We start from the raw sequence: 23,850 nt of genomic DNA, 5'->3' as shown, positions 1-23,850 counted from the left end.
CTTCTCCATTTTGGCTTTATTTTTGTTGAATAAATCATGACACAAGGTAATATGTCATGTGTTGTTGTAGTTACCTAATTTTTAGACCTGCTAAGGAACCCAAAAATTAAATAAAACGGCCGGCCATACAGCCACGCGCTAGAGTGGCTGCATGACCGCCAGGGCCATCATTAATACGGGTTAAAAGCCGGCAAAGGTTGCGACCCCCGCAATCTGCGAGCGGCACCGAGATCAGGTAAGGGGGTGGGTGTAAATGAATATATGAATTAATTTTTGTGAAAGAGTGAATATGTGTGCTATAGCATGGATGTGTAAGTGGGGGAGAAAGCTTTGCACAGGGAGGCTGTTTGAAGCTAGGATGCCATAGGCAGATTGTTTGGGGATAAAGTTGGCAAGTCCTATGCTTCCAATCTGGGTGTTGGGCAGAACCTGTGGATGCAATGAGGGTGCCAGGGCTGACATGGTACTAAAGGGTACATTAAGTCACAAGGGGGTGCTGGGGCAATACACAAGGGGGCTGGGGCATTAGGGTGACCACATCGGCTGCCCTGCAGTATGGGGGATGTATAGACTCATGGAAGAAACCAACTAGTCAGATATACCTCCCCCATACTGCAGGGCAGCATTTTATCTGTGCTGGGGGCATCAATACACAAGGCAGGAAGCTGGGGCCTTACATAAATCAATAATAAAGCGAGGGGCAGAGCCTGTCCCGGTGTGTGTGCGTGTCTGGGTGCCGATGTGGCAGATCCTGTCCTGGTGTGTGCGTGTTTGGTGTGTCGGTGTGGCAGAACTGGCGTGTGTGTGTGTTCGGTGTGCCGATGTGGCAGAGCCTGTCCTGGCATGTGCGTGTTTGGTGTGCCGATGTGGCAGAGCCTGTCCTGGTGTGTCCGTGTTTGGTGTGTCGGTGTGGCAGAGCCTGTCCTGATTTGTGTGTGTTTGGGTGTCGGTGTGGCAGAGCCTGTCCTGGTCTGTTTGGTGTGTCAGAGCCTTTCCTGGTGTGTGTGTTTGGGTGTGAGTGTGGTAGAGCCTGTCCTGGTGTGTATGTTTGGTGTGTCGGTGTGGCAGAGCCTGTCCTGGTGTGTATGTTTGGTGTGTCGGTGTGGCAGAGCCTGTCCTGGTGTGTGTGGTTGGGCGTCGTTGTGGCATAACGTGTCCTGGTGTGTCGGTGTGCCAGAGCCTGTCCTGGTGTGTGTGTGTTTGGTGTGTCGGTGTGGCAGAGCCTGTCCCGGTGGGGATAATAAAAATTATAGAATCTTTGTATTCCTTTGTACTTCTGCTGTGAGCAGGTTAATGTTAAAACAGAAAACAGCATTAGTTACATTAGAGAATTACGTCTGTGACCTTAAACTCCATTGTGTTATTCCGTCACGCTTCCTGCTCACAGGCTGGTCATCTGCTGTGCATACTGTTCCTAATTTAAATATCTAAAGAAATTACATAATGCGAGTTTAATGCCAAGATGAAAAAAGGGAAACTGCCCTGGTCACAAGCTCTACCAGAACTAAATTTATTAAGATTACTCACAGATAATACTTTTTGTTATTCAATTACAGTCCTTTTTTAAGACACCCATCTCTCTGACCCACATTTCAAGGGGGTTAAGAATATTTGCTGGGTACTAATACAATGAAATTATATTATATTATATATATATATATATATATATATATATATATATACATACACACACACACACACACACAAGGTATTTATGTTAAATATTTTTTTTTCTATTATATTTTTTTCTATTATTAAAAATAAAAAAAACACACAAAGGCTACAATAATCTTCTGCTGCAATACATGTAAAATAAAACAAAAAATAGAATTCTTTTCTTAAAGACCTGCTTTGCACGTGTTATTTGCATGTAACAAATATTTGTTCACTTTACATTTGCTTACACACATGTACAAAACAGCAGACAGGAAGAATGAGACTTAAGGTAGATCTCTTACCAATAGACACGTGACATATGGGTCATTAATATATACATACGCGCACACATACACATACACACACCTGCAAGTTCATTTTATTTTTTGAAGTTGAAAGCTTTATAGTTTAACCAAGATTCATAATCATTTCCATTGTATTTTGTTGTTCTTTTTGCGTTGTTAATCCTTGTTGGTCATGTGGATTTATCCAAAGTGGTCATATAAAAAGTATACTAAAAAAAAACCAAAAAAAAACAACAAAAGATGAAAAATGAATGATAGGACGCCATCTATCTTTTAGGAATCATTTTGAAGTTGTAGTTACATTCTCATTTTTTTGTTCCTCTTTTTTTTTTTTGTGGTTATTTACTTTTATCTTGAATTTGAACTTTGGTCTTTAATAATTTTCCGCAGGATGTTAGCACACGGTTCTTGGATGGGTGGAAAGAGATAGCCCGTGTAACACACCAGGTGTTTCCGGTGTACCTGTTGGCCAGGTCTACATTCTATATCTCAAGTAATACAGTCAACTGATGGGGGTAGACAGCTTGCCGCAATCTACATGGAACGTTGTAGTGGGAAATGCTGGTTTTGAGAGGCTAGCGTACCCACATGTATTACCCTGTGTGGATTTCTGCGCATGTCCGAAAGCAATGGAAGGGCATATTCTGCACAACAATAAGACAATTATACTATAAAAAAAAAAGTTGCAAATACCTGTTAATGAATAACTACAGCCATCATCAGTCAGCTCATTTCTGCTCCAGAAGCCTTGGAAGCCTCCTAAGACGTAGAGGCTGCAGGGACCACCATTATACCTGTCCTATAGGCAGAAAAGGAGAGAAGAACGTATGGATATTAAAAGCCAGTGTGTCTCTTAACAAATGAAGTAATTTACAGTAAATGCACAGTAAATAAACCTATATAATGATGTTTACAGATTAAAAAAGCAACCTATAGGCATTAAAAGTCCACCTTGTGTGTATGCCAAGCTTCCAGGGCTATTCTTTGATCTCAACCATGCCAGGTGCCCAAAGCTGGACTGTGCATTACGTGCCCAGCCATCTCTGATGTACTGAAGCAGAATATGAAGTCACAGTCTGGTGTCCTGCTTGAAGACATTGCAAGGTGGTCAAGCAGGAGCTTCATTTGAGCCAGGGTCTTCCATATATTTTATTACCAGCAAGCACTTGGCTTTCAACCCTCATTAATAAGAATAAATATGGAGCAATAGGACAAAGCAGCACCTTCATATATATTTTTTTCTAATCCAATAAAAATGTTGTGCATCCTATATTTTTGTTGTATCTTGTTACATTTATACTGGTTTACTCCAATTTGATGAAAGGTATTGTCTAACTGGCCCATCCACCACGGTTAGTCCTTTGTGAGCATTAGGGATTTGATGGCTATTGCTGTTGTGAATGTAATTGATCTTGGGACTTTAAGGACAGTGGGCGCCAAATGACGTGGGACTGTTGGCTGGAGCAGCAATATCGGGAAGCATGTAGCCCAACTGGACCACCAAACATCTGCCCAGTACGTCAGATGGCTGGTCCGGGCCTGGCTTTCAGAATGCCACACTCTCAGGAATTGCCCAGCGCCGACTGTCTCAACTGCTTTTTACAGCAGTCACGCTAAACCATGGCTATCGCCAATAAACTACTGGGCAGGTTTCCAGATCATGCGCCGCGGGCTTCTTAAAAAGCTGTGATAGATTGTGCGCCCATAAAATATGTCTGGTGGGCCAGTGCCCCATGGCGCCTCCTATCTACATTCAGTGCGCGGTGCGTATGATTTATCACCCTTTGGGACTATTTCACCTCTCGATATAAAAAAAAGGAGAAATCTGCCCAAAATGGGTTATTAATGAACATCTCAGATGGCCATTGAGATATGCTTTTGTTCATAGGAGGTATTGTTATTGCCGGGGTAGTTTTATCCAGGTATACACCAAAAAAATATAGCTGATAAGCAGCTTTTAAGGCTATTTCTATCATTTGGTTAATTCATGGCATGATTCCACATATTAAACATAAACTGCTAATATCCAAAGTATAATGATAGGAAAACAAGATAAAAACGTGATATACAAACCTAATTCCCTATAATTTGATGGGATCGTTACCAGCGTTAAAAGATAAAATTGCTTCTGTCTGTGTTTGTTGAATTAAGAGTTCCCAGAATCTTAATATTTTTGATGATTCCGTCATTTAACTGCATTTTAAAGTGAAATAAAGGATCACAATTTTGCACTGCTTTTGTCTGGCTGCTAGTTACTACAGATCCCATCTATGATAACGTAAAGCTAAAGGGTCAGAGGCTTAGGTGTTATGTAACGAAGAGTTACTTTACTGAGAGAGTGGTAGATAAGTGGCACCGCCTCCCAGAAGCAGTGCTAGAGGGTAATACAGTAAGGGTATTTAAACACTTGTTACCTTTTATCATAGCTGGAAACCCTTGAGGCTGTTCTTTAGATTCTCAGGGTCGTGCAGTATGGAGTTGACTCCTTGCTATTCTGAAAGCATCTTAATTGGAGCTTTTCTTCACAGGTGAATCGCCTGCTTGATTACAGGTGACTTCATTTAGAATATCTTTCCTTCCTGCCAGGTCATTGTTTAAACCATGTGGTTACCATCGTTAGCAGGCCACTGCAACTCATTGACTATTAAAGGGTTAATTCACTGAATGAATTCAATTCAGAGTTCCTACTGCCTTTTCATTCTGAAAAGAAGAATACATTTCAATGTAAATTCAAACAGTCCGGTGGCCGAGCAAGAACACAAGCCATCTAATAACCGTGTGACGGAGGAATACATTATTATTATTATTATTATTGATAAAGATTAATATTAGTGATAATAGTCATTTGGAAATGGTAAAGAATGGAAGGCCCAGCTGGCGTGTAAGTCACAAGCCTCGACAGGCTTTCTCTGATGACTTGTAAAGAGAGTAATGTGTATTCATATGATGGTGGGAAGACGGTAGAAGAACGGATTAACAGGGTAAGGTCCGAAGTCCGTGTCCTGGTACGTAGGAACGATTCCTGGAAATAAGGTTAAGAGTATCTATTGTGCAATATCCCTGAAAAGGTAAATTCTGCAGATTTAGTAATCTCTGTCTGCTGGAGGATGCAGATTTTTCTTTGGAGTCTAGGGGCGTGGGTATAAATGTGCGCGAGGTAGACAAAAAAAAAAAATCGAGTCTGATAGGTGGAGCCTGGTCAGGTGTATCACGGCTTGGCATGCTCAATGGGCCAGATTTAGAGTGTCCTATAGGAGGACCCTTAGGATGACTGCTGTGGGGCACCTGAGGTACGACTGGGCAAACTTGCCCCTCATTTAAAGCAGCCCTTGGCATAGCGACATCGTTTACGTATTGTCAGGGGAAGGTGAACGCGTTCCCAAGCAAACAGAAAAAAAATCTAACAAAAAAAACATTTTAATGAGAAAAAAAAAGCCTACTTTAAATTAAAAATCTTTTTGTTTTACATGTGGACAGTGGTGTAATTATCTCAGGCGCTGCCCCCAGCCGCCCCCTCCAAGGGTAGAAAATCTTCAAAGTCCTTACTCAAAAATAGATACTTGAAACGACAGAACCACATATATTATTCAAGATGTGATTAATAACCTTTAAAACAAAAATTGTTCTATATATTCCAATGCAAAATGGTATAACGTTACAAACCAATGAAATGCTACAAAAGAAGTTCATTTAATACAATTTAATACGCCAAATTGGTGGGAAATGCCTGACGCATTTTGCCTGTTAAAGTCTTCCTCGGAGCTGAAAAAATAATTGAGTCCGGATGAAAGAACATGAAGAGATCACGTTTACTTTAGATTTTTTTTTTTTTACTTTACCTATGGAAAAAGCCATAATGGCGAAACGCGTCAGGCATTTATTTTTTATTTTATTTATTATCTTAACCCAGGCATATATATTAAACAAACTTATTTTATAGTACTTATTCTGTTTTTAGCATGATACCCCCATGAATGTTTTTACATTTTTTGTATTGATTTTATAAATACATTTAACAATTTTTGTATTAAATATGAATAATAAAACTTTGAGCTATATTTGGTTTTCAGTACGAACTTTATGAGCGCTCCCGCTTTTAATTATCTTTGCTTTTTCTCTTGATTGTTGAGAAACCCCAACTGGTATGAAGGTAGCAGCTTGCACAATTTGTAACCAGTACTAAGGGACGAGTTTATTTAGGGAGGAGCGGAATATGGAATCTTTAGCTTCCAGAGTCTGTTTGTGGTTTGCCAGGGGTGGAGTTTATTATTCTATTACCCCGAGGCATTAATTTGACTCACACACCACGTCCTATATTTCCCCATCATTTATGGCACATTGCAACACTCAAGGGGCCAGATGCAAAGCGATCCCGCGGCTGTTCCTGGTTGTGCCGTGCGTCACTAACGGCCGAGGTGGCTAGAGAAATGGGCCATCATATGGTAGAGCCAAGTGGTGCAAGTACTCGGGGCCCTGCGCTTTTACATTATCATCATGGGGTGGGTGCCATTCTGTCCTATGGAATTCTCCCCCCTTAAGTGGATCCCATATCCAATATAAGAAGCTGCGCTTCATCACATTATATGACCTCATACACTCTCGGGACATCATTGTAAATATACAACCGGCAACTCATCAGCTTGCCGGCGAGTTAAAATTGCCGGGGCCCTCTAATTCTCTTTGGCGAGTGCCCTGTGCATGTTCTAGCTCGGAGTTTTTGACCGGCTGTCAGCATTAGAGGAAATAGAATGCACTATTGCTTTAACATAAGATATGTTACTTAGAACAAATAAATGGATGATGTCATACCCCTCCCTTCCCATAATCTTTCTCAGTATCTTAAGCAGCCCTGTTTTGTAAATAGTAAGGTTAAAATTGCCATAGGGGGCTTCCTGGTTGCAGTTTTGAGATCCTGATCTGTGGTTTTTACTAGAATCGGGCGCCAGCCAACTCTATTGGTCGCCGGCAGGGGCCTCCTCTGCCATCAGCAATAAAAATGAACATATTTCCAGTTAATGTTTCAGACGCGTTGGCTATTTGGTTTCTTTTTATAGCAGTCACGCACAACGTATGCACAACATCGTATCTCCAGATGAACGTTTGTATGATGGCATGTCCTTATTAAAGTATTAAAATAGGTTTGTTATATGCCTAAGGTGTTGTGCTTTGTCATCATCATAGAAAGATGACAAGTTTCCGTTCTTCGTCCTCGGGAGCCAAAAGGGGTGAGGGAGGTGCTGGATCTTCTTGGTCCCCATTCGAAGAGAGGAACCACTGAAGTCTTTAAGGGAATATGGAGGCAAAAAAAGAGGGCAAAAGATAAAAAGTGCAAAGAAGGGTGCGGGTGTAATTTCTAAAGCATTGCAATCATAAGTGAACAGACTCTGAAAATACGTCTGTTTTCTCAACCTTAAGACCAAAGGTGGAATTCTCCCCTCTCATGTCCTCGCCTACAAAACCACATTTCTGACTCAGCAAGAAAGAATAGGGGTAGGTAGTTATTTATTTACCTGAAGTAATTAACTTTAAACAATTTAATCTATAAACACAACCTGTGCTGTTTCTATACACATTATCCGGGCTTTTAGGGCTGTAGAACCCTGCGATCCCCTCATACCCAGCAAACATTCTGAGCGCCTAGAAAAGAGGGGCAGCGGGGGAGGAAAGAGAGACTTGTCCCTTTACGTTACGCAAAGTATATGCTCTGATATCATTTTTAAACGGTTCATTTAAAAGGCACCCACGGTATGGCTTAGCTTCGGCTCCTTAGCTGTTGAGATCATACAGACCACTGAACCATTAAAAACGCCACAAGAGGAAAGCCGTTTGTGGGATACGTCGTATCTGAATTTTATCTTGTATAAAATGGAGTGGGGGAAGTCCTGCACTGATTGTAAGCAGGGATCAGAAAGGAAAGTCCTTCGTGAACAACTGAATTGTTTTATTAGCAATGGCCCGCATGCTGAACGTAGGGACATCTGGATTGAATAGCAGGAAGAGGAGGTAGACGTCTGTTTTCATTCCGTAGCATTTGTGGGAGCTGGATACTGAGTAACACTGGTGAGCGCTGTGAGTAAAACCATTCTGAAACATCTCCTCGTAGTGAAGAACTGAGAACCAAAATGAAAGCAAAACAATTTAAAAAAGTCACCTAATATAATAAACAATATGCAACACAACACAAAGCTAACAATCTTATATAAGAAGCATCAATGTCTGGCCCTAAAGCATGGCACAAGGGACAGGAATACGGCTCCTGAATCTAAGACGAGACCAACAACTGATTAAAGTTTGAGTCTCTACAGCAGGAGAAACGGGCAGACTAGAGGGGGGGGGGGGCGAGTGGGGCTGACCTGCTGGCAGACTCTGTGTTTAAGAATTATTCCGTGTTGGATGGAGCCGAACTGCAGGTAAATTCTATGTTTCTATTTATGGGGTAGGCTGTGGCTGAAGAAATGTTGTAGGTTTAGATTACGAGACGAGGCTCGTGAGAACGGTAATTCGGGTAAGTTTAAGACGATTTAAGACAATCAAAGACAATATACAATGGAAGCATAAAATACGAGACGGATCCAGCTGTCCCGATATCTTCCAGGCCAAAGCGAGTCCGATATGAAAAAAAACATGCGGCTTTTCAGAGGTGACGCCTTTAGATTTGGGGCTGATTTTCCAAAATGAAGAAATAGATTGGCCAATTACATGGTTATGTTTTAAGCACAAACACGGTCATTGGATAATATTGAACAATAGTGTATATTATTGGCCTCAAAAATTAAAGGTTTTCGTAAGATTATTTACAGGGTGGGGTAAGCAGAGGCAGATTCTGGAGGACAGGTGTATGAATGGTTTGTTACTTGGTAGATATAGGTCATCTGTCCACGACTTTGGGCATATAATTTTAATTGAAAAAGAAACCAAAATGATTTTAATAAAATTAAAAAAAATCTACAATTAATACTAAATGTAATTAATATTCACAGGCCATTATCTTTTTATTTAGGGTCATAAAGTACTTTATGCAGAATTGTCTTCCTGGATGAAGCTCTTTCAAAGAATATGAAAATGATACGAGCAACTTTGTTCCCCATAGGCATACTAATATTTGGTTTCCAGCTTTATCTCTGTTTGTTCGTTTCACAGCTGTTCTATCGCTTTAAAGAAATGCGTAATGTACCAAACCCCACCTTTAACTCTCTATTTACACTCTCTTGCCCTCGAACTCACCGCTTCCGTCATTGTGGTCCAATGAGAAATAACGGGAAACGGCGAGGGTGTAAAACGCACGTAGGGCTGATCGCCTCTGCTCCAAAGTAGGCTTCGATTCTAGAAAAGAAGCGTTACACAAAAGAATCGCTCTGTGTTAGTGTGGCCATGCGCGGCCCGACCTTTGCCGTTAGTAAAGGTGAAAAGGGGTCTCTTAAAGAACCAACAGTCACAATGCACCAGTCAGGATACAAGAGAACACTCTATTGGGACTGGGCATTTTATTAAAGCCACTCTACCAGGGGAGGGAAAATTGACGAAAGCAGGAAACAAAAAAAAATTAACATAAATAACACCCGGGGGGGTGAGTACGGGAATCGTCAATTCAGTAAGAAAAAAATGTTCTTCTGGCACGGAATGGAAAAACACCTGCTTGTTTCTTTTCATTACGGCTTTTTTCCTGAATAAGTCTTTCAGAACATGCACATCATGGGCCTTTCATTTCTGAGAGCGCTTGCCGTGAGAATAAAGGAGGGCCGATGAAAGGTGTGTGCTCACCTGGTTTTTGCAAGTCCTCTGCTGGGTGCGCTTGAACCGTATATAAGGTTTTATTGAGTTCTCGGTTAACCAGTAATAAGCTGCGATGAGACAGATAATTATTTAGGGGATGGGGTAATAAGAGGAGAGAGAGAGAGAAGAGGTAACAGAACAAGGGGAGTCAATGGCAGGGGCTCCAGCTACTGTGGAACCACAACTCCCACAATGCTCTCTGCTAGACACTAGCGCTATGCGGTTATTTAAGCTTTGTGGCACACATTGTATTTTTTTTTTACTATCATATCAGAGATTCATAAATCCGATGCCGAGAAGAACGACTGCTTTCCTAAAGGGAGGCATAAAATATTGGCTGCAGTCAAACAGCACCGACCACGTTAAGGCAAGAACATGATTTTTATAAAGATGTCGCCTTCCTTTATTTGCTCAAAACCAGTCCGACCATTTATGAGAACCGTAAAAGTCAGTCATTAATGGAGGGTGGTGAGATCAGTCACATTCCGGGGGTGCATTATTTACTGCCTCTGTGACTTCAGGGCACCAGGAACAAAAGGTCATTCTGGGGTAAGAGTCTTTCTATCACCAAGTCAATTTACTGCTGATTGTTGGGGTAAATACATATGATAGCTGCAAGCCACTTAGGGGGGGAAGTAACAGGAAAGATAGCTGTAAGAAGATATCACAAGGGAATGCATCACCTGGAGATAGATTTGGGAAACATAGCAAGTCAATAACATCACACGGTGGGGTCTTGGGAACAGAGGACAGGGATCTCATTTACACATCAATAGAGAAATCCCTTAAAAAGACATTGTAGAAACACATAGAAGGAGACTGGATTGGTGAGTCTCACCCTTTGCACATCACCCACACAGCATACACACAGCATACACACATAGCATACACACACAGCATACACACATAGCATACACACAGCATACACACAGCATACACACAGCATACACACAGCATACACACGTAGCAGCGGATATTAGATAGATGGGATGTTTGTGAGTGGTATGAATGATTGTCATCTGTATATCACTGTAACTCTGGTTTTGTCTTTGCTGTAACATTAATCTGGGCAGATTCTAATTAAAGCTCTCTCTCTGGTAAGAATCTTGGGTTTTATTGTAATATCAGGTAGAAAACCTTAGTAGAACTAGACATATATATTATCTGGAAAAGGGGATACGGTTATATGTAGTTCTTGGAGGAGGTAACAAGGGTATTACATGAAACCCAAATCATTATTGGGTCTTTTTATGGGAAAAGACCCGATTAATCGAAATGGAGATGCAGCAAAAAGGCCAAATATAAAATAAGCAAGGCCGTGAGTAAAATACCTTCAGCGCTCGCCTAAAGCCAGCCATGAAGTTGCTTACCCTTGAACGCCATGATGAAGGGGAACCGAGGCTGGAAAAGATCTCGACTGTACTCTTAAACACGATCTCAAGGGATCGACAACTGGTTTCCAGAACCTTTCCACCAGCTTAGTAGAAATTCAAGAAGGAAACAGTTATCACAAACAAAGTATGACAAACTAAAAATCCTCTGGTCCGGGGACGTAGACGTACTCAGACGGTACTCAGATATTAAGAAGGCAGGTTTATGTGATGGGAGTGGAGGATCTCTTCCACACCTGGTCAGTTTATACACATGTTCAAGCTGGCGAGTGACCGGCTAAGCACCTGGGAGCAGCGATCCGAGACCGCCGGGGCTCAGAAAACCGTTATCGCGAATGTTTCATTAAATCAAAGCACATACCTCGGTCTCGACCTTATGTAGAGAAGGGCTGGGGCCGCAGAGAATGCACACATCCACTCCAGGCACCAACTGGAAGCTGAGAAGTCTGTGAGGAACCTTAAATTTAAAGGTGTTAAATACTGAGCTGGGAACGTTTCCCATTTTCACCACCGACTAGGACGGCCTTTTGGCTTTGGGTGTCAGCCCTTGCCAGGGGTTGCCATAAACACGTCACCAAAATCTAAGTTTTGAAACCCAAACGATAGGAGGTCTAGATGCAGAGCGAATTAATGGAAAACCAGCACCCTTGGCTTGGTGTCTCTAAGTATCTGCTCCTCCTTCCTAGAACGTGGCCAGGCGATGGAGGAACCTACAGAAGTGGGATCCAAGCGAATGCCTCAGCTGCCAACTTCATAAAATGGACCTGCCCATTAAAACTAAGTTGTACACGAAAAGGCACTTTCTGGTCCGGGGGGTTAATGTATTCAAGCTATTCATTCTGCCCCACTTTGAGCAAACGCCCAATATGGGTCTGTCGATTAAGTTTTTTTTCATTATGGTTCATTACTTTATTATGACCCATCTTATCATAAAATAATACAAGTGGGGGGAAAAAAAGTCATTCTTAAATGTCTCAGCAGTTCTCACCGTTGGGCTACCTTGAGGAAGGTACACCGGGTAGTCTCTCGATGAATGGGGAGCCAGCGAAGCCACCAGCCAGCACAGAAGCATCGAATCCTGAGATGACAATCTCCACCACTTTTCGGTGGCCACCACAACTTTTCCTCCGGCCATGAGACATCCAAAATTACTTTCTGCCGCCTGAGTGAAGCTATCCATACATTCCTACCATACAGGGAGAGAAGGTCTTATAGCCACAACCAGCAATGGACCTTGGCATCTCAAACGAGATGGGTTCAAGCGTTCCCTGGGCATTCTCTACTAGCTGCTGGGTCCCGGGTTGAACCTACTCAACAAGCAACGGGTTAACCTGTCCCTGTAACTACTACGGCCACTACTATACTGACCTGCAGAATGGCTGCATCATTAGCAACGACGCAGTCAACGCATTGTGTTAAATCTCCCATCTTCCCAGTCTCCGTTAAGAAACTGTCAATGAGTTTGTAGCATGCCTGCGAAGAAGAAGAACAAACAGAGGTGTGTGAACCCCAGGGCAGTGTGTTCTCCGCGGTGTATACACAGATCTGCACGCTCATTGTGTGTGCGGAGAAATCCTAAATTGGTTGTTTGACAACGGGAGACAATACAATAAAAGGAAGGTCAATGTAACAATAACGCTGATGGTACAGACAACAGGGAAGGCGTCTTGTACTGTCAAGAATGAAGATGGATGAATAGATCATCCGATGTACTCTGATGGAACCGGAGCTTGCAAGTCCCTGTATGCAAACAGGGATGCTGCACAACAGCAAACTTGCAGCGTGTGGTCAGGCAATTTGTAACTTGCCTGGATCCTTCCTATGTTCCCCAAAAAAATGTACACTCACCCTCAGATCCTTCTTCAGACGCTCTACGTTTTTGATGTTAGTTAGGTCCTCCAAACCAATCACTAGAACCTGTAGGATAAAGTTTTTTAAATGTATTGATAGATCTCTGGAGGGTTAGAAACAGATGAATTAGTTCTGTCCTAAAGTTCTCTCCCTTTCTATTCCTCACCACTCGTACAAAGGGCGTCTGAACCAACAAACAGCAACCGGCAAGCTAACAACAGCAGATAGACAGCCTAATGGGGAGGAATAATCACGGAGACCCTGATGGCTGTTGCCATAGACAGTGACGTATCCTGGCCTAGGGCAGCGCGGAGGGTAAGTGCATCTCTGACCGTAGCATACATGTAAGGCAGATTTATTTAAATAGCCAATCATCACTAGATTTCATTAAATCCGGCGTCGCCAGCCGACAACCTACATTAGAAGCAGAAAGCCGAATTTTCGTGATCTTGACAATAGGTCTGCTCCAAATGCCATCCTGATCCCCGACGCGCCCTCCTTACATTTTCATTTAAAATATTGACACACTAAATCCCTGCTTTGTGTAAGCTACTTATGCACCAGTAGCAATAAGAAACATAACAGCGGCTAAAGTAAATAAATTATTGCCCGGTACTAAACTTAACAATGTTAACCTTTCGGGAGGATCTAGAACCTGAAGTGAAACTTAGCTACTTGCCGCTCTCCTCCCTTACTACTCTGTGTAGGGAGAACAGGTGTCCTTTTGGTCTCCGATACACAACAGTTCAAAAGTTTGGGGTCACTTTGGAATTTCCTTGGTTTTTGAAAGAAAAGCAGATTTTTACCATTAAAATAACATGAAATGGATCAGAAATCCAGCGCAGACGGGGTTAATGTTGTAAATGACTATTGTAGCTGGAAACGGCCGATTTTTAATGGAATCTCTTCATAGGCATACAGAGGCCCTTTATCACTCCCATCACTCCTGTGTTCCAATGGCCCTTTATCACTCCCATCACTCCTGTGTTCCAATGGCCCTTTATCACTCCCATCACTCCTGTGTTCCAGTGGCCCTTTATCACTCCCATCACTCCTGGGTTCCAATGGCACGTTGTGTTCGCTGATCCATGTTTAAGTTTAAAACCCTTTTGCGATTATGTTACAGCCAGAAATTTCCATGTTTTCCATGAAAGCTGCTCAGTGACCCCAAACATTTGAACAGTAGTGTATACCCGGATGAGCTACCAGGAGTAAACGGGGGATTACCACGGTAAAAGAACATTAAGCGCAGGAGCGTTTTACCATGGCGCTGAACACGTTTTCAAGCAGTTTGTTCAAAGCGTGGTCGCTGGCACTGCTTTCAGATGACATCACAATTAAATTAATGCTGAAAGAACAAAATAAGGATTATTGGCTCAGTATAATTAGGATTTAATAGCTAAATAAATCTGGAATGTGGAGAGATTATGAGAATGTATAACGACAGAGAGGGTGGTAGGTACCTTGACCAGCCTTCCATTGAGAGTAATAATAATAGATTATTTGTAGATTTTTTTTTTCTTTGAATCAAATCAGATACTGTTAAGAAAGACACAAAAAAAACGTATTTTTATTTTGTATTATTTTCCTTTTTATACTCCCCACAGACTCCTTACAGATTGTTCTGGGTTCTGAACAACCAGTGGCAGAAAAGCAACCTCACGTAGAGATGGGGGTCTGAACGGACCCCATCAGTGTTCACTGAGCCAGTGCTGGAGCCGACTGGAGGTAAGTAGATCACACGCAAGGAGATTTGTTCGGCTCAAAACATTTTCGTTAAGGAAAAGAGCTGGGGGGGGGTCAGTATGACGGCCCCATTAATAAGTCGCCGGCGGGTTGCTACATTTTTCAAAATGTTACTTCTTGCTAACTTTTTTGTTCGGCTACGTTAATCACATGAGATAAGTTTTTTTGGCTCAAAACAACTCTGGCACCCAAGATTCCAACATATTTTATACTTTTTGATTTTCCCTATTTTTTTCCCTATTTTTATATATATATATATATATATATATATATATATTTTATATTTTAACATATATTACCTTTTTTTATATTTTTTCTTATTTATTTTTTTTTTAACATTCCAACGCATTTTATTTGTTTCTCTATTTTTTTTTTTTCACTTTCCAATATTCCAATATTCCCAGTTTTAGTTTACTCTTGTTACTCTAGTTTCAGTCGAGAAACCCCTACGTCTTTATCCTGCTGCATCACTCAACAGACACGAGGTGGTACAAAGCTTGATGCCCCATTGATAATAATGTCTTACGCACACAGAACGCTTCATTTCATCATTCTGTTAACTCTTGTGATTCGCTCACCTGTCATGAAAAGATCTCCAAACCACCTTGGTGTTTTCCGTAGAAGTAGAGGTCAGGAGAACATCCTGGTTATTGGCAAACATGTGAACGCCGTTCAATGAACCAATTACGGAAAACGTTAGCTGCAAAATAAATCATTTGAAAAGAGTCACTATGTCTCAAGTGAAAAGTAACGGCAAATACATCATCTGTGAATGATTTTTCCAGGTGCTTAAGAGGATGGAAAAAAATGACATCATTTTAGGAGAAGGACTTAGGGGCCCAATACGGTCGACAGACAAAGAAACATGGCAGATCGGCCCCATTCGGCCCCCATTTTTTCCTGCTGTAAAGACTCAAACCTTAATCAGCCGTTGGTCTCGTCTTAGATTCAGGACAAACCTATGTATGAGGCTAACAAATACTGAACACACATGTAGATATTAAAATAATCATTTTTGTTTATTAACTTTTTATTATAGTTTCGTAACTTTTAGGGAGCATATCTACTGGAACACAATAAATAAGACAGGGATCTGTCGGTAGTAGCTATTAGGTTTGTGACCAGAGGCATTACCCTGTTTAATCTATATATTATATACTTGTCCAAAATTCCAATCCATTTCTACCATTTATCAGTCATCTGCCTCTCCCGATTTTCGATCGTCATAATTATATTGTCATAATTGTAACCACTAAAATATGTACAGAAAGGAGCGACTGTTGCGCCCGGTTTGGTCAATTGATCTCCGATGAGTTACCCAAATACTGGCCTATATGGGATTTACATCAAGCGAGGACTTCCTCCCAGGTTGGTTGGATCGTATTGCAGAACCAGCGCCTATGTATATAAGTACCATTCTTCTTCACGTCTCCAGCAGGTGGTGGAACATTCTGGATAGAACATTGACAATTTACAAGAAACTAAATACCTTGTACGGTAGGACTCTAATATACCTACACAATGGATATGACTCTTGGCCCTGACCATTGATCTGGATATTTTATGTATGGATAATATGTGTGTTCCTGCCCCATGCTTTCATAGCTGGGGGGGGGGTCCTTCCACAAATATGTAATCTGAAAAATTTTAAAACATTATTTAAAGTGTCGAGATATCTGCGCACAAAATATGTTACCTAAAAAGGAAAAAAAAATTGTTTTTTTAAGTAACCCCTTTCCCTTTTAAAATAATGGATTTCCTTGTCTGAAAGCCAGTTGAAGCTGCTTCAAGACTTCAGTTTCTGTATAGTTAGCAAGATGTTATCAGCATACAGGCACATTCTTAACTCCAACTGTTTCGATGTAAAACCTTCTCTTTTCTTTACTTTGTCTTAATTCCTTGTCTAAAGGCTCAATAGACGTTATATAAAGTAATGGAGGGAGAGGGCAACCTTGCCTGGTGCCGTTAGTTATCCTGAACCGATCTGATACGATTCTTGCTCACATTGTTCTGGCTGAAGGTCCGATGTATATATGTGTGTATATAAATAGTATAATAGCTTAAAAAAATCCAACCAGCCAGCCCATAGGACCTAAATGAGCGGTCGATAAAACTAATCTAAAATTTACATTCTCAGCGAAATTAAAATCTCCTGCCATAATCGAGATGCCCTGTTGCACTTTCTCCACCCTACTTCAAAGCTTATGGAGGAAATGCTTTCGATTCAGAACATTAAAATTCACTAAAGAGTACAGAATCTAATTTAAAACAAAGACTAACGCTGTATATGACATATGCATTCATTTCTTGAAATTTAATCTCAGCATTAATATCTTTTTCTATTAAAATTAGCGATAGGAAGTCCGGATCACTAAAGTGAATCGGTTCATTTCGAGTGGTTCGTTGAAATCACGAACTGCTCCGTAACTAAACTTACAGTTATGTGCAATGTCAATAAGTTCATCATCTTATCTAGAAGATAAATATCCGGGGGTGCTGGAAGTTAGGGGAGGTTGAGGTTAATTTAGGGGCAGTTCACAGTTAAAGGGGTGTTTAGGGTTAATTTAATGGCCAGGACTGAGGAGTTAAGGTGCAGTTGGGGGCAAAGGGGTGCAAACTAAAGGGGTCATTGTCATGCTGGAATACCCATCCACAACAATTTTCATGGAACCTAATCTCTTCATTAAGCGTCTCACTTTTATAAACGTCCACATTTTCCCATCAAAACAGAGGCTGCCGCGTGGAGAGTATCTGAACTGCAGAAAAAGCTCAAATTCCAAAAACATGATACTTTGTGCAAACAAAATCCACATAACAAAAAGTTATCCAAACAAAGCATATTAAAAAAACAAACATGCAATATTTCATATCCACAAGCACTGCATTTTCAGAACGTCTAGCCGCAGAGATCAAATTTATATTGTGTGGCGATGCTATAGAAAACTATAGAAATTGGACAGCAGATCGGCCCCCGTCTAGTTGGCCCATTTCCCCTAGTGTAAAGACTCAAAACTTAATTGGTCCTTGGTCTTAGATTCAGGAGCCGTATGTATATCCTACAGCATGTCTTCTACATTCAGACAGCAGCTTGCCTCTCCTCTTTTTTTCATGTGATGTCCTTACTCTATGAGATGACACCTGAGGTCTTACTGGCACACTAGACTTTAGAATTAGAACTCATATTGTCGGGATTTTCTTGGGAAAATCAATCTGATTTGTGATGTAAAAAGTATGTTCACCTTACTCTATAATAACCCATTTTTCAATGCCCTGGCTGAGGGAAGGAGGTTCTCATCCAGGATTTGACGTTACATGGCCACATCCATCGTCGCTTCGATGCGGTGAAGTTGTCCTGTCCACTTAGCAGAAAAACATAATGTTTCCACCTCCATGTTTGACGGTGGGGATGGTGTTCTTGGGGTCATAGGCAACACTCCTCCTCCTCCAAACACGGTGAGGTCTCATCCGACCACAACACTTTCACCTCTGAATCATTCAGATGTTTATTGGCAAACTTCAGACGGGCCGATACGGGCTTTCTTGAGCAGGGGGCTGCAGGATTTCAGTCCTTCACGGCGTAGTGTGTTACCAATTGTTTTCTTGGTGACTATGGTCCCAGCTGCCTTGAGATCATTGACGAGGTCCTCCCATGTAGTTCTGGGCTGATTCCTCCCTGGTTCTCATGATCATTGAGACTCCACATGGTGAGATCTTGGGAGATTGACAGTTATTTTGTGTTTCTTCCATTTGCGAATAATCGCACCAACTGTTGTCACCTTCTCACCAAGCTGCTTGGCGATGGTCTTGTTGCCCGTTCCAGCCTTGTGTAGGTCTACAATCTTGTCTATGCCATCCTTGGACAGTTCTTTGGTCTTGGCCATGGCAGAGAGTTTGGAATCTGATTGATTGATTGATTGCTTCTGTGGACAGGTGTCTTTTATACAGGTAACAAGCTGATATTAGGAGCACTCCCTTTAAGAGAATGCTCCTAATCTTAGGTGGTTACCTGTATAAAAGACACCTGGGAGACAGACATCTTGCTGATTGATAGGGGATCAAATACTTATTTCACTGAGTAAAATGTAAGTCAATTAATAACTTGTTTGAAACGCGTTATTCTGGATTTTTTTTCTGTTGTTATTCTGTCTCTCACTGTTTAAATAAACCTACCATTGAAATTATACACTGATCATGTCTTTGGTCAGTGAGCAAACATACAAAATCACCAGGGGATCAAATAATTATTTCCTTTACTGTATATTACCAGCGCAGTTAATGATTCACAAAAGGAACTGTTAAAAATGGATCGTTCAGTCTCGTGAACGGATTCATCAAGTTCATTGAAAAGAACGATTTGTTCATGAACTGGACCTCACTATTAAAATCGCTACTCATTTTCTTGTCTTCTTAACCGAAACACCAAGTTATAATAGAGATGTGCAAAGATGAAGAGGCTGCTGAGAGGCTGTTCCACACTCCTACCACCCTCTCAGTAAAGTAAATCTTCCTAACAATAAAGTAAATATCTCAGGCCATTGGTAGACCTCAAGCTACGTCTACCACCCTCTAAGTAATTTCATCCAATCCAAAGGGAAGGACACAAAATTTGTTGTCCGAAAGCCGATGAGCAAAATAAAAAAAATTGTCCAAAATTATTTTTGTCCTTGTGCACAAGTCATATAATAAGTCAACACTGCCTTGAAGATGTATTGTTGTAACCGGTAAAGATAAAAATTTTATTGCTTAATCCTGCCAATGATAAAATATAGCAACCCGGTACATTAAACATTACCCTGGCAGGTGCAACGAGGTGACACTGGGTCATGAGCAGTAATCCGGGAACTTCCAAAATATTTACTGTAATACTCTGCAGGATGGGACATCAGGACATCAAAGACTTTGGGGAACGCCTGTGAATGTCCACAGAAAAATGCGTTGGATGACCACAAAATGTTCTCCTCACCTGCCTGGTATGAGAATTTCACGAGAATTTTGTTCTTTTTGTGATATCCACTACCTGAAGACAAGTGACGCACAACATTCCATACCTTTTGTCCACCTGATATACACTGGAGGGACCAGACTTGACCATTTTTTCAATGGGCTGCTTATGGAAAATACACTGAAAATTGTGCTGAATTTTTCTCTTGATGATTTGTACATCTTGCTGATTAGTGGATTCAATTGGGGAGCAATCAGCATCCTCAGTTAACTTAACATGACAGTGACATCTGCTGGTGAGATCATACAATATCATACAACACAGGCATAACATCATGACCACCGGCTTAATATTCTGTAGGTCCCACTTTTGCCGCCAAAACAACCCTGACCCGTCGAGGCATGGACTCCGCTAGACCTCTGAAGGTGTGCTGCGGTATCTGCACCAAGATGTTAGCAGCAGATCCTTTAAGCCCCGAAAGTTGCAAGGTGCGGCCTCCATGGATCAGACTTATTTGCCCAGCACATCTCTCAGATGCTCAACTGGATTGAGATTCGGAGACTTTGGAGGCCAAGTAAACACCCTGAACTCGTTGTTGTGTCCCTCAAACCATTCCTGAACCATTTTTGTTTTGTGGCAGGGCGCATTTTCCTGTTGAAAGAGATCATCAGGGAATACCGTGTCCATGAAAGGGTGTACAGCGTCTGCAAACAATGCTTAGGTAGGTGGTACGTGTCAGAGTAACAGCCACATTAATGGCAGGACCCAAGGTTTCCCAGCAGAACATTTCCCAAAGCATCACACTGACTCCGCCGACTTGTCTTCTTCCCATAGTGCATCCTGGTGCCTGGTCAGCATGGGCACCCTCACTGGTCTGCAGCTACCGAGCCCCAACGCAACAAACTGCGATGCTCTGCGTGTTCTGACTCCTTTCTATCAGAGCCAGCAGTAACTTTTTCTGCTATTTGGGCTCCAGCAGCTCGTCTGTTGGATTTGCCCGCACCGGCAGCATTCACCCCCACGTGCATCAATGAGCCTCGGCCACCCCTGACCCTGTCTCCGCTTTTCCTTTCTTGAATCACTTTTGATAGATACCGACCCCTGCAGACCGGGAACCCCCCCCAAGAGCTGCAGTTTTGGAGATGCTCAGAGCCGGTTGTCTCGCCATCACAAATTGGTCCTCGTAAAAGTCACTCAAATCCTTATGTTAGCCCATTTTTCCTGATTCTAACATCAACTTTGACGAAATGTTCACTCGCTGGCCAATATACCCCCCCCCCCCCCACTGACAGGCGCCATGATAACAAGATTATCCATGTTATTCCCTTCACCTGTCAGTGCTCAGAATGTTTTGGCAAGGTTTATCACATATCTAAAAAAAAAAAACAATGTAACTGTTCTCTGTTTGTATCCACACTGAATACTCTCAGAAGATGTATTACCAGAGGAGTATATAGGGTATGGCAGCCATGGCACGTGCCATGGGCGCCATCTCAAGGGGGGCGCCGGTGAGCGGCTTTTAAATGCCGTTTTTTTTTTTTGTTTTTTTATGCGGAGGAGAGAGAGGGGCGCCTAACAACCGCTCGGCGCCCCTCATTCTCCTCCACGAGCCCTCTACCCCCGTCCCGGTGCCGGCATTTCATGCAGAGCGCCGCAATATGCCTTGAAATATGCATGAAATGCCGGCACCAGCGAGCGGCTTTTAAACACTGATGCGGAGGAGAGAGAGGGGCGCCTAGCAACCGCTCGGCGCCCCTCGTTCTCCCCACATCAAAAAAAAAGAAGACAGCGTTTAAAAGCCGCTCGCTGGTGCCCGCTGCTTCACTGCTGGGCGCCGAAATATGACGTCATATTACGGCGCTCAGCAGTGAAGCAGCGGGCACCAGCGAGCGGTGCAGGAAGACAGCAGCATCGTGCTCCCGTCACTGGACTTCAAGGTGAGAGAGGGGGGGTATATAGTGGGTGGGGGGGGTATATAGTGGGTAGGGGGGAAGGTATATAGTGGGTAGGGGGGGAAGGTATATAGTGGGTAGGGGGGGAAGGTATATAGTGGGTAGGGGGGGAAGGTATATAGTGGGTAGGGGGGGAGGGTATATAGTGGGTAGGGGGGGAGGGTATATAGTGGGTGGTGGGGAGAGGGTATATAGTGGGTAAGGGGGGGATATATAGTGGGTAGGGGGGGATATATAGTGGGTAGGGGGAGGGAGAGGGGTTAGAAAGTGATAAGGGAGGGAGAGGGGTTAAAAAGTGATAAGGGAAGGAGAGGGGGGTAAAAAGTGATAAGGGAAGGAGAGGGGGGTAAAAAGTGATAAGGGAGGGAGAGGGGGGTAGAAAGTGATAAGGGAGGGAGAGGGGGTAGAAAGTGATAAGGGAGGGAGATGGGGGGTAGAAAGTGATAGGGGAGGGAGAGGGGGGTAGAAAGTGATAGGGGAGGGAGAGGGGTAGATATAAGTAAAGAGTGTGCATTAATGTGTGGATGCATTGAGTGAATGAGAGAGAGCATGAGTTAATGTGTGGATGAATTGTCTGAATGAGGGAGAGCATGAGTTAATGTGTGGATGCATTGAGTGAATGAGGGAGAGCATGAGTTAATGTGTGGATGAGTTGTCTGAATGAAAGTGTGAATTAGTGAGTGACTGTAAAAGTGTTTGTGTATCATAGATGTATAATTGTGGAAGGGCAAAGATGGCACTAGCAGGAGGTTTGAGCCTTGAGGACCAAGATGGCACAGGCAGGGTGTATATGGCACAAAGATGGCACTGGCCGGACTGTTTGGGGACAAAGTTGACTTGTGCTGGGCTATTTGGGGACAAAGATTGCAAATCTAATGTGTGTTATCTGGGTTCTGGCCAGGTTCTATGTGGGCAGTGTGGACGCCAGGGCTGGCTTTGCGGTGTGCAACCTGTGATCTATGTCTGTAATTTAGGGGGTTTTAAATATTCCTTTAATGCCGTGTTTTTATGTGAATTCCAATTGATCTTTACCTGCAAAGCTGGGTTTTTGTGTTATTCTGTAGATCCATATCTGCTATGCTATGTTTCCATACATTATTTATGTATACCTGCAAATACAGGGTTAATATGTCTTATTCAGTTGATCTACACCTGCGATGCTACGTTTCATATATTATTATTGTATACCTGCAAATACAGGACTTGTATGTCTGATTCTGTTTATTTGATATATACCTTCAGTGCTGAGATCACAAGTGAATTTCAATTGATTTGGGTTTGTGTGTTGATCTATACCCGCTATCGGCAGCAGGGACTAATATTTATATATATATGGGCAGCAGGGGCTAGTAAATGGGTTTTAGATATCTGGACAGGGGCGCAATTTCAGTGCTTGCCATAGGCGCTAATTTTCAGTAGATACGCCTCTGTGTATAACAATAAAATATTTAGCACCATTACAACGACAAATAGAACACATAAATAAATAACATAGATATATACAACGTAATGTAAAAAGATATGTAACTAGATAACAGTACATAACTAATCCCTGCGAGTATATTTATTAAAAGTTTTTTATAGGAAGGAATACTGAACTCTGAATATATAACCGTGGAATATATATATATATATATATATATATATATATATCTTTTTATAAACACAGCTGGAATTTATTATTCAGTAACATTACAATATTTTTTTTAAAGCCCAAACTTCACAGATGAAATGTACCTATTATTTGACACCCCTGAAAAAAAATATAGTTTTTGAATGTATTTCTGGCAATACCTAACATATCCAACTGACTGTCAGCTCTTGTGGTACCTGCTTCACAATTATTTGTAAACAATTGCCCCGGCTCATATACCCCTGTGCTGCCTGTGTTTATGTTTCCTACCTGCCTGCTGCTGCCCTTGCTCCGGCAGTACAGGGGCACCCCGCTACTGGCTGCCAAGCACAGCACGAACACCGAAGACTCCTCCATATCTCTCCCGCATGAAGCCAAGCAGGCCTGTCATCACACACAACCGACCCAGCTGGCAGCTGCCATCTTGCCCCGCAGTGCATGATGGGAAGGCGCCTGGCATCGCATTCAGACGCCGTCGCTAGGTAACGAAAGGAGGCAGGGCACTAGGTTCTCGCACAGAACGGCGGTGGGAGGAGTTAATGTGTATTTGCTAAAACAGGACACTAGAGGGCGACAAACGCTATTAAAACCGCTGCTGGGA

The 23,850-nt window shown here is 42.3% G+C and overlaps 1 protein-coding gene across 1 annotated transcript; it reads right to left on the bottom strand.

Annotated features, from left to right (window-relative positions):
* Window positions 1-7,865: 7,865 nt before the first annotated feature.
* LOC149273460 (protein fuzzy homolog) lies at window positions 7,866-23,606 on the bottom strand. Its single transcript, XM_089506297.1, has 11 exons — window positions 23,520-23,606; window positions 15,301-15,422; window positions 14,240-14,324; window positions 12,974-13,042; window positions 12,494-12,598; window positions 12,114-12,311; window positions 11,487-11,582; window positions 11,105-11,211; window positions 9,723-9,802; window positions 9,186-9,284; window positions 7,866-8,071 (listed from the first exon to the last, which is right to left on the bottom strand). Exons 1-11 carry the CDS (start codon window positions 23,604-23,606, stop codon window positions 7,866-7,868), a joined length of 1,254 nt encoding a protein of 417 aa, XP_089362423.1.
* Between the last annotated feature and the right edge of the window lie 244 nt (window positions 23,607-23,850).

Source organism: Sceloporus occidentalis, unplaced genomic scaffold, assembly GCF_023333645.1.
Source record: "Sceloporus occidentalis isolate IW3139 unplaced genomic scaffold, rSceOcc1.0.p SCAF_375, whole genome shotgun sequence".
NCBI lineage: Eukaryota > Metazoa > Chordata > Lepidosauria > Squamata > Phrynosomatidae > Sceloporus > Sceloporus occidentalis.
Note: the sequence above shows the minus strand (reverse complement) of the source record. Positions and strands in the feature narration are given on the sequence as shown.